This window comes from Apiotrichum porosum (assembly GCF_003942205.1).
Source record: "Apiotrichum porosum strain DSM 27194 chromosome Unknown scaffold_12, whole genome shotgun sequence".
Taxonomy (NCBI): domain Eukaryota; kingdom Fungi; phylum Basidiomycota; class Tremellomycetes; order Trichosporonales; family Trichosporonaceae; genus Apiotrichum; species Apiotrichum porosum.
In genome coordinates, this window is record NW_021167119.1 from 345,817 (window position 1) to 363,373 (window position 17,557).

The 17,557-nt window shown below is 58.9% G+C and overlaps 9 protein-coding genes across 9 annotated transcripts; 5 read left to right on the top strand and 4 right to left on the bottom strand.

Moving 5' to 3' along the window:
- Nucleotides 1-257: 257 nt before the first annotated feature.
- On the bottom strand, nt 258-1,950 carry EHS24_002171 (uncharacterized protein; the record flags this gene model as incomplete). The annotated part of the gene is made up of 4 exons (XM_028617915.1): nt 258-326; nt 386-823; nt 884-1,610; nt 1,679-1,950. The coding sequence occupies 4 exons, from the start codon at nt 1,948-1,950 to the stop codon at nt 258-260; spliced, it is 1,506 nt and encodes a 501-aa protein (XP_028473593.1).
- Nucleotides 1,951-2,840: 890 nt separating this feature from the next.
- EHS24_002172 (uncharacterized protein) lies at nt 2,841-4,202 on the top strand (the record flags this gene model as incomplete). The annotated part of the gene is made up of 1 exon (XM_028617916.1): nt 2,841-4,202. The coding sequence occupies one exon, from the start codon at nt 2,841-2,843 to the stop codon at nt 4,200-4,202; it is 1,362 nt and encodes a 453-aa protein (XP_028473594.1).
- A 452-nt stretch (nt 4,203-4,654) lies between these two features.
- Nucleotides 4,655-5,920, top strand: EHS24_002173 (uncharacterized protein; the record flags this gene model as incomplete). Its single annotated transcript, XM_028617917.1, has 3 exons — nt 4,655-4,892; nt 4,964-5,088; nt 5,150-5,920. The coding sequence occupies 3 exons, from the start codon at nt 4,655-4,657 to the stop codon at nt 5,918-5,920; spliced, it is 1,134 nt and encodes a 377-aa protein (XP_028473595.1).
- Nucleotides 5,921-6,037: 117 nt separating this feature from the next.
- EHS24_002174 (uncharacterized protein) lies at nt 6,038-8,428 on the bottom strand (the record flags this gene model as incomplete). The annotated part of the gene is made up of 5 exons (XM_028617918.1): nt 6,038-6,056; nt 6,111-6,822; nt 6,874-7,269; nt 7,489-7,786; nt 7,913-8,428. 5 exons carry the CDS (start codon nt 8,426-8,428, stop codon nt 6,038-6,040), a joined length of 1,941 nt encoding a protein of 646 aa, XP_028473596.1.
- Nucleotides 8,429-8,566: 138 nt separating this feature from the next.
- EHS24_002175 (uncharacterized protein) lies at nt 8,567-9,852 on the top strand (the record flags this gene model as incomplete). Its single annotated transcript, XM_028617919.1, has 5 exons — nt 8,567-8,664; nt 8,736-8,842; nt 8,884-9,263; nt 9,328-9,558; nt 9,601-9,852. The coding sequence occupies 5 exons, from the start codon at nt 8,567-8,569 to the stop codon at nt 9,850-9,852; spliced, it is 1,068 nt and encodes a 355-aa protein (XP_028473597.1).
- Nucleotides 9,853-10,013: 161 nt separating this feature from the next.
- On the bottom strand, nt 10,014-11,480 carry EHS24_002176 (uncharacterized protein; the record flags this gene model as incomplete). The annotated part of the gene is made up of 3 exons (XM_028617920.1): nt 10,014-10,197; nt 10,400-11,185; nt 11,239-11,480. 3 exons carry the CDS (start codon nt 11,478-11,480, stop codon nt 10,014-10,016), a joined length of 1,212 nt encoding a protein of 403 aa, XP_028473598.1.
- A 243-nt stretch (nt 11,481-11,723) lies between these two features.
- EHS24_002177 (uncharacterized protein) lies at nt 11,724-12,239 on the top strand (the record flags this gene model as incomplete). The annotated part of the gene is made up of 6 exons (XM_028617921.1): nt 11,724-11,742; nt 11,903-11,957; nt 12,005-12,019; nt 12,059-12,089; nt 12,134-12,158; nt 12,199-12,239. The coding sequence occupies 6 exons, from the start codon at nt 11,724-11,726 to the stop codon at nt 12,237-12,239; spliced, it is 186 nt and encodes a 61-aa protein (XP_028473599.1).
- A 634-nt stretch (nt 12,240-12,873) lies between these two features.
- On the top strand, nt 12,874-13,561 carry EHS24_002178 (uncharacterized protein; the record flags this gene model as incomplete). The annotated part of the gene is made up of 6 exons (XM_028617922.1): nt 12,874-13,072; nt 13,130-13,220; nt 13,273-13,287; nt 13,329-13,359; nt 13,417-13,441; nt 13,512-13,561. 6 exons carry the CDS (start codon nt 12,874-12,876, stop codon nt 13,559-13,561), a joined length of 411 nt encoding a protein of 136 aa, XP_028473600.1.
- A 222-nt stretch (nt 13,562-13,783) lies between these two features.
- On the bottom strand, nt 13,784-16,859 carry EHS24_002179 (uncharacterized protein; the record flags this gene model as incomplete). Its single annotated transcript, XM_028617923.1, has 3 exons — nt 13,784-15,943; nt 15,981-16,124; nt 16,179-16,859. The coding sequence occupies 3 exons, from the start codon at nt 16,857-16,859 to the stop codon at nt 13,784-13,786; spliced, it is 2,985 nt and encodes a 994-aa protein (XP_028473601.1).
- Nucleotides 16,860-17,557: the final 698 nt, after the last annotated feature.

The window sequence follows — 17,557 nt, forward strand, 5'->3', positions numbered from 1 at the left end:
AATCAAATATCCCGTTATCGTGCTTCTGCTATACTGCTACCCAATACATTGGCAGGACAAAACCAGGTCTATAGATTACACACCTCTCCTGGGGGGTGCTGCCCTCGCTACGTGATGAACGTGCGAGACTGGGCTGGGGGCTACGGGGCCGTGATGAACGGCCCCGACTGGCAAGCTACGAGCGCCAAAGGGGGTATAACCAGTGGGATCGTGACACGATCACTGTTAAGAACGATTTCCAAGTCATTCTCTTCTCTCTAGGGCAGAGGGACGCCGAGCTCAGCAGCCTCCTGGCGGAACATCTCAACACGCTCCATGGCGTATCCCTAGAGACCTTGTTAGCAGAAGCTAGGGGCAAACATGGTGGCCACGCAGCACTACTCACAAGGTAGTCAAACTCGGGGACGAACTCGGGGTCTTCGGTCATCTTGTGGATCATGTCCTCCGCTGAGATAATACCCCAGACTGACCAAAAGGCAGAGCTGGCAGGTGACCAAAGACGGACCTCACGCTCGAGCTTGTCGACGCGGTCCTGAGCAACCTCGGCGCGCTTGCCGAGCTTCTGCTCACCAGCGCTCATCTCAATCGACAGGTATGCACGGTACCAGTCCATACGCTGCTCGAGCGTGGGGTACCCGTAGTGGTCCTTGAGCGAGTGCGAGCGCGTGTCGTGGTGGTAGTCGGCGCACCATTCGTTGAAGTGGTTGGCAATGTCGTATCCACGGCAGTTGGGAGCAGCGTACTCAAAGTCGATGACAATGTACTTGTGGTGAGGGGGCACACCCTTGGGAACCTCGGCGTCGAGGAGAAGGAGGTTGCCATACTGAGTGTCGTTGTCTGATGTCAGCTAGTCACGTCGTACCGTTAGCTTACGAGAAAAGACCACTCCCTTGCCGCGGTTCTCGTCCTCCATGACAAACTTGCGATAAGCCTCGACCTGGTCGCGGAGCTTGTGAAGCTGGTACTTCTCTACCCAGACCTCCCAATTGCCGTTGATGGATGCGAGAGTGTTGAGGACCTCGTTGGCAAGGGGAATCCACTCGGAGATGGACCTCCAGACCATGGGCTGACCGTCACGGGCTTCCGAGTAGCCGAGCATGCGGAGGTCAACCGAGTGGAGCTCGCGCATGCGACGACCGATGCCGTGAGCAATCTCGGGGACGCGGAGCTCAGCTGCAGTAAGGGCACGCGAGGGGAAGAATTGCTCGACACGACCGTTGAGGAAGGTGCCGTAGACGCGGGGACCAAGGCCGTAGGTGGTCGAGAGAACATGGAGGATGCGGAGCTCCTCGTCACGCGAGATGAGCATGTCGGACGACGGGCCGTAGATGCGGAGCAGGAGAGTGGGCGGGTACTGATTCTCGAGCAGCGCGGGAGGGTTGTCCGGGTCCGTGGGAGGCATGGTAGGCGTAAGAAGGGGAGACATGGAGGGGGAGGTTGGCATGGGGTTGGGGTTGAAGGTGACGAAGAAGACGGCATTCGTCATGGCACCCGACACCTTTTGGAGGTGAATCGAGCTGGGGGTGAGGCTACGGTGGGTCCAAAGCGGCACATTGAGGCGACGGAGGATGGAGAGGACCTTGGTCTTGAAGACGGGGTGGCGCCACTCGCTGGGTTGCGTATCAGCCACTGCAAACGCGCGCACGTTCGCAAACAGCCAGTGGCCAGTGCAACTTACCCGGCGTCAATGCTGAGGGCAACGGTGGGGAGCTGGAGCTCACCGCCTTTGGCCTCCTCCCAGGGGGTACCGGGAGCTGAGGGAGTGCCGTCTAGCCAGAACTCGGAGAGCTTGGAGAACGAGCCGGTGCTGTTTTTGCGGAGGAGAGGAGGACCGCTGGGGGGAGTGCCGGCGGCGCCCTGAGGACCCACGCGAGGAGAAGGGTGAGCGAGGAGGAGTGGGGAGAGGGGTGCGGTGGCATCCAGAGCGCGGTGGTCGGGTGTGACGACCATGTTGGACTGAAGACTGTGTGTGGAGCGAGGTGGGAAGGGGTGTTGAAGGACGATGGACAGGTGGCGATCACACGACCAGGGGGCGATACGGAAATAATCCGTTCGTTAGTCGATCAGTTGTTGAGGGACCCGCGTGCGCTTGTTGTGACGCGTGACGAGGGAGAGGTTTAAATAAGCGGCACAGGAGATAAGAGCCGGTGCGTCCAAAGACGAGAGATAGCTGGAGAGGTAGCGAAGAAGCTGTTGGAGTGGGTGGCGATAAGTGGTGGGGGGGAGAGGAGATGGAAGAACAAGAACAAGAGGGCGATGCCACCACCCATGACCCAAACCCACCCAACGCCGCAATCAGCCGCCCGCCGACCTCAACGCGATCGAATGAGAGAGAGGGCCCACACACCACACGCACCACCCCATAGATAACATTACGTAACAGTGTCACGTGGCACTACCGCGGCGCAAAAAGCCCCGCGGGTGGTGTAAGGCATGTCAAGGGATTCGAACCGCGTGCCTATACGTCATCATCCTCCCACCCAACTCAGATGCTGACGTAACACCACGTGGCGTCATGTTTGGTTCCGGGTCGTTGTGTCATTGCAGGTTCCAGAAGCATCGGGCCGAGATGAGCATCGTGTCGAACGGCATCGTATCGCAGAGCGTCCTATTGTCCACTGCTCCCACAACAAGTCCATCTTATCCTACCCCGTACATAGCTCCAACACTCCCAACCCTTCTATCCATTATCAACAGCCGGGGGCCTCGTCTCTCACAAGCGTCACAGGGCCCCTTTCTCCGCGCTTCGACACCTAATCTGGTCCTCGCGTCGATCCTCCGCCCACCTCCACTCTCCAGCAAGCCCGTCGACGAACCACCCACCTACCAATCCACCAGCCATGGCCCAACCAGCCCCATTCGGGTACCCCAACTCGCCATACACCCCGACCTCGTCATACGCAGCAACGTCCGTCTTTGCCTCCCCTCCCCCCATGTCACCGTCGGCACGCAAACGGCACGCGACAGGTTCCCCGACCGAGACGGGGACAAGCCAGCCGCCAGATGCCAAGCGCCGCCGGCCAAACCTCGCCAACGGGTTTGGTGCCATGTCCATCAGTCCGCGTAACAGCGACACCCCAGCCCCAGGCAGATGGACTCCACCGCCTGATGCCACAGTTCACGATGGCGTAGACGAGCTCTTGGAGCCCACACAGCCGCCGCTGGACGGCGACGTCGGTGTAGAGGAAATCCCAGAACGTCTCCACGGAGGGAATGGCCACCACCGACTCAAGCGGTCGCGCGGTTGGCACCGAAACTCGTCCTTCTCCAGCTCTACGGACCCCAGCGAGGAAGAGTACGAGTCGGACGCGACCTTTCGTCTGCCCTTGCGTCCCACTCCGCCCGTCCAGGCGAGCGCGGTGGAGCACCCGCACGACTCTCCGGTCCAATCCTACCAGTCGCTGGATGGACCACATGTCGAAGTCATAGACACGCCGTCCAAGCGGAAGCAGCGAAGCACCGAGGGGGAACCGCGTGCCAAGCGGCGTCGCGACGTGGCCCCCATAGAAGTCGACATGGAGGGCTTGCCTGAAGGCTCATATGGTCCTGGATGGTACGAGCCTGAAAAGGACCGCATTGTCATCACCTCGCTCTCGTCACCCGAGGGCTCCCCCCCACCGGATACAGCCCACCCTTATCCGTTCGCGGACGATGATGGGAACGGGAACGGCAGGACATACTCATTCAACGAGAACCGCAACCTTTCCCAGCCGGGCGCGCACGGCTTCACCATTTCACCTTCCCTCTTGACACATATCATCAATGCACAGCGCAATCAATCTGTGCAGACACCCTACGTCCCCGGCGGAGAGCGCGGCTTGGTGCTCTACCGCCCAATCGGCACCCCAGCGGCCGATAACGTCGTCAAGGAATGGCACCCGGGACACCACCATACCATCCCGGATCCTGACGGCGACCGCTTTGAGGAAGTCGACGACGACGAGGACCTCATGGCTGGAAGCAGCACACCCATTGTCGGTGTCGCTGTCGACGACATGATGAGCGATTCCCAGATGAACGGCATGAACGGCATGAATGGCAACAATTGCAATTTCGGCGACTACTACGGCATGGACGGCGGTGATAGCCAGATGGACGGCTTCATGAACATGAACGGTATGGAAGCGAGTGCGCCTCAGCCTCCGGTGACAGAAGAAGGATACCAGTGGGCTCCTGATGATGAGGCGATGGACGTCGAGTAATGAGAGGCGAAGAGGAAGAAGGCAAAGGAAGTCATCAAACATCCAACAGAGAAATCAAAACCAAGCGAGGAGGTTGGTTATAGCATAAATTTAGCATTGACGTCTTAAGACGGTATCACATTTCATTAAACGCATGCATTGCTTCAATATCCATTCGCTCATGTGTGAAGGACGAGGACGGCAGACGCTGACGGTCTGTGGCCGCTCATACTCCGCTCAGGCACCGATGGATCGCCGATTCCTTCTGATGTTGGCGATTACCAGTAGTTGGCGATAATCAACGGCCACCGTTCGCCGATGTTGCGTCGACTCCATTGGCGACAACTAACCCAGTAACGGCGATTCTTGGATGGGGACTGCTCTTCGTATTTGTGAGCTGCAGAGTCCGGACGTGATATAAAGCGTCGTCCGCCAGCACCACTCCAAACAACACACACCCGTCACATCACACCATGCCCACCGCTTCCCAGCGACCCATCGTCGTCCTCGGCGCAGGCTGTATCGGTCTCACGACCGCTGTTCGCCTCCTTGAGTCCCCACAGGTCACTCGAGGTCGTTCAGTGCACGTGATTGCTGCACACCACCCGACAGACCCGCTGGACGCACGATACGCGTCGACGATTGCCGGCGCCCACCATCTCAGCTTTGCTGATGATGGAGATGAGAGGCTAAGACGTTGGGATAAGCGCAGTGAGTCGAGTCTCTGGTTCTCAAGCTTGGTGAGGTCATGCTGACGCACCGCTTTCCGTTCGTCGCTACAGCTTTTCAAGTTCTCTATGACGAATGGCTTGCTGTTGGCGAGTCGTCAGGTCTGATGGCCCTCACCCAGACCGAGCTGTGGGTCGGCTCCAAGACCCACCTCAAGATCTATGAGGAGCACCCAGATGTAAGCTTTACTGCTCAGAGGATATATGCCTGCCTTCAAGCTGACAACGTACCCTTTGCAGTTCAAAGTCCTCGACCCAGCCACGGCGCCGTGTAAAGCTGACCACATGGTCCGCTTCACGAGCCTCACCATCACCCCTGCACTCTACCTCGCCTCGCTGGAACGCCGCCTTCGCTCCCTCGGCGGCCACCTGCACCGCGCCCATGTCCCGTCCCTCGCTTCCCTCTCCAGCCCGCAGTTCACGGCACTGACGCGCGGCACTCCGTCGGCAGTGTTCGTGTGCACCGGTCTCGGCGCACTGACGCTGGGTGGGGTGGCCGATGGCAAGGTCTACCCGACCCGCGGACAGGTGGTCCGTGTGCGCGCCCCCTGGGTGCGGCACGGGTGGACGCGCCAGCTGGGCTCGCTCGACGGCGGCGAGGGCGGGCAGCGGACGTATGTGATTCCCAGGTGTACTGGCGACGTTATCCTCGGTGGCACGCGCGAGGAAGGCGACTGGGAAGCGTACCCGCGTGAAGAGACGAAGAGGGACATCTTGACGCGAGTGCTTGAGATATGTCCGACATTGACACCGCCCAACACCCGTGCCGAAGGTGACATTGCGACGCCGAAGGTCGCCGAGCTGGAGCCGCTTGTCGTGGACCATCTTGTTGGGTTTAGGCCGAGCCGAACGGGCGGTACCAGGCTGGAAAAGGAGCAGGTTGCGATTGGCGACTCGGTCGTGCCCGTTATTCACAACTATGGGCACGGCGGCGCCGGCTGGCAGAGCTCGTGGGCCACAGCTGAAGACGCCGTCGAGCTTCTGGGAGACGGCGCCAGTGCAAAGTTGTAGAACATTGATATAGGTGGTGTGCATGCCATGCAGGTTTGCTTGTGCTACATCGCAAGACATCCCAGCCAGTCTGCCCGTCCGCAATAGTCCACGGTTACACACATTATTGTTTTGCTTCTACCATAAACCGACAAAGCTGCCAACGCACCACAGTAGCGTCACGCACCCGATCGGGAGAATACCCACGTACACGATGAGGTCTTGCCACAGCCGCCTGCCGAGACGACGCTTCTGCAGCTGGCGTTCCTTGCGGTACAGCAGGTCGTCGGTACTGGGGTCCTGGAGTGAGGCGGTACGAATGTGGCCGTTACCGCTGCCGCCGCGGAGTGTGCGCGCCGCTGGAGTGGGATCGTCCTCAGGCGCAGCAGGAGCAGGCGCGTTGGAGGGAAAGATGATGGCCAAGGGTGACCGAACGTGGAAAGTGATGATGAAGAACAGCGATGGCATGAGCCAGCTGACTGCTATAGTCGCCATGACGCCGAGGAGCTCAATCTTGTCCGCGATAACCCCGCCGATACACGCCAAGGCCGTAACGACGGCCCACATGCCGAGGCCGACCCACCGGCCAGCCTTGTACCGCTCCGCACCGCGTTCGACGTCCAGTGCCGCCAAGATCGTGTCGCGGCCGCGCAGGATCCACATGGTAATGCTGCCCAGAATGATTGCCGCCATGAGCACACGCGCGAAATTGACCCATCCGTCGTCGTCTGGCAGTTGAGTGAAGACAGTGGAACCCTCGGGGAGAAGGTAGTAGGGTACCAGCGCGAGCGGAATAGACAGTAGGACGAGGATGAGCCCCGCTGCGAGGACGGGCGCACCAAACTTTTGACGGTTGGTGCTCCGCAGAGTGCCATGGATGGGAAGTGTTTGGAGGTGCGGCGAGAAGAACATGGTCATCATGGCTGAGCTGTCAGTATGATGATATATATGTCCGTCTTTGTTAGGGTACTCACTGATGCCCCATCCTGCGTTGGGCGATACAAGGCCGCGCAGGCCACGGCGAGCGAGGTCCTTGGCACCTTCCTCGGCGGGGGGAGCAGCCTGTGAAACCGCAGCCACCGCAGCATCGACTGCTGCAGTAGCTGCCGTCTTGGCCGCTGACACGAGATCGGCACCGGCCTCATCCGCTGCCTTCTTGACCTCGACTGTACGGCCGATAACGATAAACGTCATGATAGGGAGAAGCAGCGCCAGCACGATTGGTGTACCGCGCAGAGACCGGAAGGTCCTGCTTGGCACAACTGCAGGTAGGATCACGAGACTAGCTGCAACGGTCCATGTGAGACGCCATTGGAGGAAGCCATCGGGCAAGTAGGTGGTGGCCAGCGGCTCGAGAAGAGGAAAGAGGGCTGGTGCAAGGTGTCAGCTTTGGTTCTTGAATTCATGTCGCGTCGCTCGGATTTCCAGGAACGCGGCAGCTGAGGTACGGAACACCACGTCTACGCGTTGCGTGAGGATGGGGACTGTAAACTCAAGCGTCTTTGCAGCGCCGCGAGTATTCTGTACAGCCCTTCGCAGGGGTGTTCGCAGTTCGCAGCAGCGCAGCGTCGTTCAAAAGAGCCACTCACTTCCGAGCCAGCCGACAGTGGACCCAATAGTTGCGAAGAGGACAAATGCGCGACCGACGACAGCCGCGTACTTTCCAAACCGCTCGCCAGCGCATGAGGCGAACACGTCCTCGAATGTGCGAACCTTGAGGTACCATGCGAGATAGACGATCACGACGTGTGCGCAGGCTGAGAGGGCAGCAATGATGCACAAGAGAGGCACGAAGAGGGCGACGCCAGCCGGGAGGAATGCAGCAGGGACAGCCGACAGAGCGGGGTAGAGGGCAAGAGGGTGCGCGAGGATCAGAGGTGCGACAAGCTGCAAGGTGTTAGCAGTTGTTCAAGGCCATGTTGACAGCTGCGACGGGCAGTGGACGCGTCCGCAGTCAATTGGACGCGAACAACAATCCAGCCGCGTCCCATTTGTCCCTGGAAGCAAGCTCACCTCAAACAGGCTACGCTCGCCTGGGTCATCGTCCCACTTGGTACGCCTGCGACGACGCGACGACGAGGGCACCAGCGGCTCCGAGGGCGAGGCATCGAGGTCGTCGTCGAGCTCATAGTCGTCTTCGCCTTCGGAGAAACCAAAGGAAAGGCGCGATTCGGGGTCGCTAAGCAGTTCGTCGCTGTCTGTATCCTTTGGTGTCGCTGCCGAGTATCCAGCACTTGCGCTACGCGAGCGATGTGCGGATGGTGGAGGATCGAGGATGATGCTTGAGCCCCCAACGGCGGCGTTGGCACTCGCGACGCGACCTCTATCGGATAGGGACAAGGAGGAGGTCGAGGGAGCGCCATTTCCCGAGGACGAACTCGAGCCGCCCAGGACGATGGCAGAGACGGGGCGGATGCTGGGGCCCTCTCCTCTGTCATCGTCGCGGCCCCGGGGTTCTGGAGTGCGTGGGCGAGTGAAGAATGGGAGGTTTGGGGTCGGCGGAGGGCTGCTTCGTGGTGTCATGGGCATTTTGATGGAATAGAGAGTGATGTCAAGCACCCGGCAGTTGAGCGCGTGCCTGTTTGAATGGCAACGACATTTGCCGACCGCCGGATGTGGATGGATTCTGTTCGTCGTCCATCATCCACCCCAACACCCCCGTACCAAATGAGCCAGTCTACATTCAAGCGCAAAGCCCATGCAGCTTACTTTACACGCTGCATGCGTGCCCTGCCATCACAGGCCCAAGAACACGACGCAAACCGGTACGTACACAGCACTCAGCGTCACCAGCCAGACCCCGCGTCGTCATGCCGTCCCAATCCTAACAACACAGTGTGACAATCGCCTTCTTCTGCCTTGCAGGCCTGGAGCTTCTCGGCGTCCTCCCACAAGACGGGGAACGTGATGACTGGATCGAGTGGCTGTGGAGTCTGCAAGCCGGTGAGCCAAGTTCCCCCCATTTCCAAACTTACCCCGCCCAGACTCTGGTGGGTTCTCGGGCTCGCCAAGCGCGACAGCACACCTGCCCTCGACATACACGGCCCTCTCTGCACTGGCGCTCCTCCGTGCGCCGCTGGACAAGTTGAATCGAGCCGGACTCGCTGCCTTTCTTCGCGCGTGCCAGGCCCCAGACGGTAGCTTTGCACCCACGACAGAGATTGAGGGCGAGTTTCAGAACGATGTGCGAATGAGCTACTGCGCTGCCATTGCGCGCGCCGTGCTGCGTGCTCCAGGAAGGACATCAGCTGGTGCTGGTCCTGGTCCTAGTGACTCCAGTGGCACTGCAACAGTCGCTGCAAGTGTGGACGAGATTCCAGACGTGGACGTCAAAGCAGCCATCGGCTTCCTCGACAAGTGCAAGGTACGTTCTGGTACAGCTCGATGCGTGTCGTCTTCCCCTGTCCAGAGCTGCGCTGACATTCCAGACCTGGGAGGGAGGATACTCGGCGCGCCCGGGCCTCGAGGCGCAAGGCGGCACCACATATTGTGCGACTGCTGCGCTGTCCCTCTTTGGTGGCTTGACTGTCTCCGACCATGCCGCCAGCATAATGGACACCACACGATGGCTTACCCAGCGCCAGATTGGCGGCTTTCAAGGTCGTCCAGGCAAGCTCGAGGATGTATGCTACAGCTTCTGGTGTGGAGGTGCTCTCGCTGTAAGTCAACAGTACATGAGCCATGTTGCTTACCGTTGTCAGACGCTCTCACTTGCCTCTCTCGTCAACGCACCACCCAACACTTCCTTCCTCCTCGACGCACAGTCGCCCATTGGCGGCTTTGGCAAGGCTCCCGAGGACTTCCCCGACCCATTCCACTCGTACCTCGCCCTTGCAGCGCTGGCGCTGACCCCGGCCCGGGACGAACTGGGGCTGAAGGAGCTCGACCCCGTGTGGAACTTGCCTCCCGTCGCTCGTGACTGGCTCTTGTCGGGGGGCAACGAGAGCGCGTGAACCTTTTTTTCAGTAGATGTATACTCGGTTAATGGGTTAACAACTGTATGTATGGGGAATTGGGCTCTTGGGCGGTGATCGTGGCCGTGGTGTACAGGGGAAAATGCATGATATCTGCGTCTACCGAATGCCTATGCTGAAGAAAAATGGGGACCTGTGTGCTATGCCTTCTTCCTGCCATCCAACGAGCTGTTGCCGGGAATCTTGCCGCTTCCACGCATCGCCTTCTTCATAAACGTCTTGCGAGCTGCGTTGGCCGCAAACACCTTTTGGCGTGGTGCAACGACAGGTGGCAGGTCAAAGCCGGCAAGCACAGGAGGAAGGAGGTGCAGTGTGGTTGAGTCGCTGAAGATGGTGTGTCAGTACATCCCAAAGAATAAACAAGGGAGATGGAAGGTGGTCTTGAGGCGATCAGAGGGTGGTGCATGAAGTGTTCGCACACATTTTGCTATTGGTGCACAGCTACGCTGAGCCCGACAAGCAGTCACGACTTCGTTGTATCGTCATTTCGCCAATGGTCTCCAACCATCCAAGACAGTTCACTCACTCAATTTGCCTGCTAGTCTCCTCTGCAGTCTTCCTCTTTTTCCTCCTGCGGGCACCCTTCGCCTTGGTGTCTGCAGCCTCGCTGACCTTGGCACTTGCGCGGGTGTTGGCGGCTTGAGTCTCGGCCTCGGCAGCCTCAAGCAGGGCAGCGGAGAGAGGAGCCACGCCCGGGGTGAGGTCAAAGGCAGTGTCCTCGTCCTCCGAGTCGCCAGCAGCAGCCTGCGCTGCTTCCTTCTTGCCAGCCTTGGCTGCTGTCGCCTTCTCCTTCTTGGCCTTCTTGACAGCAGGTGCTTGGTCGCCGAGTGCCCGCTTCTCCATAGCAGCCATCATGGCGTCCATTTGCGCACGCATTCTCCTCTCCTTGTCGGACAATGGGCCGTCATCGCGCAGCTCCTCCGAGTCGTCGCTGTCGCCATCCTCGTCGTCTTCATCCGTGTCAATCTCGGAATCAGAGTGGAACGATCCGTCCGAGTCGTCATAGTAGTCGACCACATATTTGTCGTTATCCTCGACGTCCTCGTCATCATCCTCGTCCGATTCGTCGTCGCCAGCCGCCATGGCGGCCTCCATGCGTCGCCGCAAGCGCGCTGCCTCGGGGCTCTCGTCATCGTTGTCGCTCTCCTCGCCAGCAGCGCGCTTCCTCTTCTCCTTGCCCTTGCCCTTCTCCACAGCCTTGCCCTTGCTCTTTCCCTTGCTGTCCTTGGCAGACTTGAGAGCAGCAGCGGCCTTGGCCTCGGCAATCTTGCTAGCACGCAGCTGGGCGGCTTCACGGTCTGCCAGACGCTTCCTATAGCTGGTCAGCCAACCACTCCACAGACATAAGCTTTAGCTGTAGCTCACTTGGCGGCAGCCATTTCGCGCTCCTCCTCGTCTGCCTTTCCGGCACCCATACCGACCGCCTCGGGAGCGTCGTCATCATCATCCGAGTCTGAGTCCGAGTCGCTTGCATTGTTGACTGTTCGGGAAGTAGGAGCGGGCAGCGAGACGTCGGCGGAGAACTCCTCGTCGTCGTCGCCAAAGGTCATCTTCTTGCCCTGTGCCTGGACAGCAGCGGCACTTGGTCCTGCTCGCTTCTTGCCCATTGTCGTGTGGTGTGTGAGGTTGTGGGGGTTGTGGGTGAATGACAAAAACAGTTGGAGTGGAGGAGGTCGAAGAACGGACGCCGAATCTTCAAAATCTCGAACTCCCACGTGGACATTTGATTCCGCTTCAGCGCCCCAGGAGTGTGGCACACATGTTGCTCCTTCCACGGACGAGAGATATATACCACAGCTGTCTGCATTGCTCCTCCCGCTCCTCCTTCTTTATCACCAATCTATACAATCATGTACGGTCCAGCATTCAGTGAGCCTTTTGGTCGATTCTCTTCCGATAACCATATGTCACGAAACTGACGCCGCACCCCGTCTCGAATGGCAACACACCACTCCTCAATGGCTTTTATTGTTCTGGTTCGTTCGAACCACCCTCTCCGTACATTGGTTCCTCCATCGGGCTTTTACAGCCACCCAAGCAATCTTCCTCTACGTGCTTGCGCTGTTCATCCCTCCGGTGCCAGTGTGAGTGATAGCTGTGACCTTCACGGCCACAAAAGCTAACCCAGCAGGTATATCAAAAAAGGGTGAGGCAATTGGCGCTGACAAGTCATAACTGACGACAGCCTGAGCTGGGATGTAGGACTTAACGTTGTGGTAAGTTGAAGAAAGTGCATTTCTGGGCCATGTTAACCCAACAGCTCTGGTTCTGCGGGTGGATTCCAGGTTCGTTTTTCAATGGTGGCGGCTGCCGCTGACGCTTCAGGCGTCGCTCATGCTTGGTACACCATTGCCCGAAACTACTAGTTGTCCGACCAAAGGTCCAAGCACTAGTACAGTATAAACTGGTGCGCATACAGGCGTAAGCTAATACGCAAACAGTTCACGAGCTTCCTATCTCTACCTAAACCTCTCTATTCTGTTATCCAATCCGCCACCGCGAAAGAATTCATTGCCCCCACCATCTCCATGCAACTGTGTTCTTATTACCAAACGTCTGAGATCTGAGACCTCATGGCCTTGGCACGGAACTCATCTTGCAACTCTGTGGAACTCAGACTGCCACTGTTTCCCCATCAAATAGCCATGACGCCGAAATCAAACTGAAATGACGTAGGTGAGGTCTCACCCAATTCACCAGACGCCGTCCGTTCATACACAGTTCGCCAAAATGGTGTCAAGGGAGTTCTTTCCACGCCGTCCACGCCCCCTGCGGGTATGCTGTGTAGGCGATATGGGGTGGTAACGAGCCCGTAAGGCGCAGTGTGTGAGGTGAGGTGATAGGAGGTGGGGTGAGATGAGAGAAACGCATATAAAACACTGAGTCAAGGTTTCTCTCAATAACAGCTCGTGTGCACTCACCCTCGCTTCGCGTTATCCCTCACTGTTTCCTTCCTAGCATTCACCAAAATCCAACTCCCACTACAACCCCAACTCCATAATGGATGACTCAAAGCCCCCGCCATCGTACACACCCACGACGCCGCACCCGAACCCGTACAACAACTTTGACCCAGCCACCTCGCCGTACACAGTCCCGCAACACGACAAGAGGACAGACGGGCTACCCAGTGGGACATTGCATGAGACCGCGGGGGACTCTGGCGCGCATGACCGTCACTCGGACCGGTATGGCTTCCGTGAGCACTGACCAGGGCGGCCATGTACTGCAGGGGACACTCGCTGACAGTTTGCAGCGGCCCACCCGCCGCAGCCGCCGGACAACAAGGCAATTGGATCGGACTTGCTCCTGTACGCTCTGGCAATCTTCATCCCGCCCGTTCCGGTGTAAGTTGGGGATCTTTTCGTTTACCGTGCTGAAACTGACACTGGCACATAGGTTCCTCAAGGCCGGGTAAGCTAGATTCCTGAGATCGGTGTAACTAACGCGGGTAGTTGCGGCTTCAGCCTCATCGTCAACATTATTGTGAGTAGCTTGCTTCTCCATTTCTTGGAACGAGACAAGCATGGCTGACGAGAGCAGCTTTGGTCGTTGGGCTGGATCCCTGGTGTGTAACCTCACTCTCTCCCACCTCCCCTCGGCACTGGCAGCAAGCGCTAACGATCTTCTTTTCTCAGGTGTCATCCACTCGTTCTACGTCATAACAACCCACTTGAGCTTCGAATAGGCCGCTCGGGCAGGAGGCGCTCCCTTTTCCCATCCCCATGTGCTCACGGACGTCCGTGAGCACATCTCATGTATGTGTTGTATATGTCTTTACCCCGACCCCGATGCTACGAATTTGCGAGACGTTGTCACTTGTCGCAGTTTGCGAGATAGCACAGGTAGAATGCAATGTGTCATCGAGATATCTACACGATATTCATAATGTTCGTTCGTCGTCGCTTGCTCAAGGACCAGGCCTAGTCATCAATGCACGCACATTGGCAGGCAAGAGACGCGCAGCGTCGTCCTTGTCCATCTTCTTGAGCGAGGCAAGCGGGTAGAACTTGGACAAGGCCACGAGTTCGAGGCGCAGTTGGCGCAGGCCGTCTTCGTCGTCCACGGCGGGTTTGGCGTCTGCGGCCGTGCCAGCGGCGGGCACTGGGACTGGAGGCTGTGCTGGGATAGCCGTCGGCGTCGGGCCAACAATTGGAGTAGCCGAGGCGGCAATGGGCGTAGTCGTCACAGGGGGTGCATGATCCCCTGGAGCCGGGCCAACATCCGATGTGGCGGACACCGAGGGCGCAGGTGCGACGGTGACGGGCTTGTCCTCGACTGACATGGGGTCCCCAAGGACAACAGTGGGCGCGAGCGGAGGCTCATTTTCCATCTTGACGTCACCGTTGACGGTCGGCGTGGCCTCTGCGGACGCAGGCTGTGGCGCGGCAGCACCATTCGAGGAAGGTGCAGTGACACCTGCCTCTAGGGCAGCGCCAGCTGTCGAGAGTGCCGCCTCGTCGGGGGACGACATGTCCGGTGTGTCGGTTTTGTGACGTTTCGCCTCAGGCTCGTCGGGATTGCTGAACCGGCGCTTGGTGCCACGTTCCGGCTGGACCGTATCGACGGAGGCATCAACTTTGGTATCATCGCCATCGATGTGCGTTCCGCCATTAACCTCAGCCTCAGCCTTAACTTCAGGCTTGATCTCAACCTTGGGCGCGTTGGACCTAGTGGCTTGCTCCCTTGCCTCCTTCTGCACACTTGCCAGCCGCTCAATCTCACCGCCGACCCAAGCCAGAGCCTCAACAACGCCCTGTTTGCCCCCCACGCCCTGGTACATGAAATCGGACGGTTCGCGGAGGAGGGGCTGGAGGTTGAGCGGGTTGAGCGGGGACGAGAGTGCGCGCATGGAGAGGTACGCATAATCATTTTGGGCCTTTGCGAAGAGCTCAGGACCTGAGAGTCTGGGTAGAGGTTGGCCTGTGACGTCGAGACGATGCTCGGCGTTGACATTTTCGGAAACGGCCGGGCCGGCAGCGACGGATGACAGAAGGTTGACAGTCTGCCGAGCAATGTCGCCCACGCGGGACGAGAGTACACCGTTGTGCCATTTACGTGTAACGTACTCGCCCACAGCTTGAGTGGCCTTCTGTTGGCTCTCGTCGTCGCGTGGGCTGGCGCCCTCCTGCCTGCGCTTGGCGGCGCCCTCCATTGCGCCAGAGAGGAACTGCTGCACGCTGGCATTGTATGCCTCGCCGCGGGCATCACCAAACGCCATGTTGCGAACATATTCGCCAGCCGAAGGGCCGTCGTAGACATTTGCAAACGTCTGTGCGGGCCAGCCAGGTGGAATGACCAGAGGGCGCTGTGCATCTGGACGTAGCTCGTCCATAATGGGCTCCATCGGGTCGACGCCGGTTGACGAGTCGGGTTGCTGCTGTTGCTCCTCCTTGGCTGCTGCCAGCTGCTTCTGGAACTCGGGTTCAGTGTCGGCATAGCGTCCAAAGTCGTCCCAGGTCAACTCGCGCGTGCGCAAGGGCGGCCGCTTGACACGTTCCGAGTTGGGCAATGGAGGCTGGCCGGTGGCGCCGCCGATGCCTTCCCACTCCCACCACGCGCCTGCCTCCTCGTGAATGCTGGGCCAGTCGACTACGTCACGCCAGCGTGTTCCAGGCTTGGTTGCCCACCCTTCGAGAATGTCGGCGGGGTCGTCCATCTCGGCGATGTCGCGACTGCCGTCGGGGGCCCAGTCCCGCCATTTGCCAATGAATTTCTCACGCCCACGTACAAAGCGCTTGGCACGCACGCGCCTTCCTCCCGTGAGGTTCCAAGCGACAGCAGCGGCTTGTAACGAATTGGGAGGAAAGGCGAGCATGTCGACGGGGATGGTCTTGGACGGTGGGAGTTCCTTTTGCTTGCCACCTGGATTCGGCGTGCCTCGCTCAGAGTCTGGGAGCGCGGAATTGTACTTGTTGGGTGAAGGAGATGGGGACGGCGTGAGAACGAGTGGGCGAGCGCGGTTGATATGCTTGATACCGTGGTTGAAGAGCTTGTTGGCCTCGCGTACAGGTGCAGTGCCGGGGAGGTTGAACGCGAGCGCGGCAGTGACCAGCATCCGGAAGTCGACCTGTGGGTTAGCTTTACATCGCCGATTATCGACAAACCTCAAGCTCGTCAATGTTGCGGTATTCTCCTTCGTCAACCTTGCTCTGCATCGTTCCCAGATCCATCATCTTGTCTGCGCCGCCAATTCGCTCCAGGTAGTCGGGGTACTCGCTGGTGTCGACAGGCTCGAGGAAGAATCCATACTGTGGAGTTGTCAGTTGCCTCTCAAGGGGCTCGCTCGCCGTAGCCATACTCACCTCATCCTTGCGACGCATTTCCTGGAGCACTTTGCTTGCAAGGTCCTTGAATGGCCGCTTGATACGTTTCCACTTTGCTTGGCGGGGCGTATCTGCGCTTCCTTCACGGTACCCAGGAGTGGTCACTGCGCTGCCCCAGGGTGTCGCCGCCGCCGATGGACTCAGAGGCAAGGACAACGGGTCCATGTCATAGTCTTGATGCTCAAGCTTAACATCGACGTCAGAGCCCGGTGTGGTCCAGCCCGTTGGCGGCGAGCGAGCGGAGCGCGGAGTGGCGACGACGTGTGCAGGAATGGCAGACGGACGAGCCTTTGGAGGGCGTCCGCGCTTGCGTTTTGGTGGATTGGCATCGCCGCTGGGGCCTGGAGTGGAGAACGGACTACCACTAGGTGTTGGGACGCTGGACGATGCCGCAGAGGATGTATTGGAGAGAGGTTTGGCAGATGCAGCAACAGCTGGCAAAGTGAGACGGATCGCGGCCGGGGAAGCTGCTGGGCCGCTTGCGTAGTCGTCCTCGTCACGGCTGACGGAGCCCAACCGTGACCCATAGCCATGGCTGTTCGCCCCCGACGTACGGACCTCGCTGCCTGCGCGATGCTTGCTGGAGCCTGCTGCGGGAGAGGCCGCTGCAGCAGCTGCGTTGGCGGCGGCGAGGTTGAGCTTTAGCTTGATCGGAGGCATGGCGGGAAGGCGGAAGGGATGAGGGGACGCCCTGCCCTACCGCAAGGGGCGAGACGTGGGTAGAGGGTGCTGAGAGAGGTTGCTAGGAGGTGATCGCAGGCAGAGGGAGACTGTTGTTGACGCTGTATCGAGCGCGTGCAAGTGGACGGTGAGGGTGGAGGCGGCCAAGTGGGGGAGGGGATGACAGAGGGGGAATGAGGAGAAAGAGAGAGCGGATGCAAAAAAACCAGAACGCAGTATTCTCAAGTCGACCATTCGTGGGAGAGTGGTAGTGGTGATTCCATTCCCCATTAGAAAATGCAAACCCGTAAGTTGTAATTAATTAGCTTTGCACTTCCTAATTCAGAATGGGTTCTCTATCAGGCTACCCCAGAGTCTGCCGTGTGCACCTAGCCGTGTGCACCTAGCGCCCACCCCTCTCAAGAACGATGCTCGCCCACGAGATATTTCTGAACTAGAATTGTGCCACCACTCTCAACAAACGCTGCTTTGTGTGTGAAGCACAGTCGGGGAGATTATCTCGGCAATCATGAAGCAGTGGTCAGCGCCCCTCCTGTTAGAAGGTCCTAACAAACTGCCTTGGATTTGTCGTGGGATTCTCAGAAAGACAACCCCAAATATGCTGTGCCTCTGTAACCATGCCGCAGAAGCGTATCCAGTGCATGGCAACAGGTGGACACAGCAGACAAGACGACGAC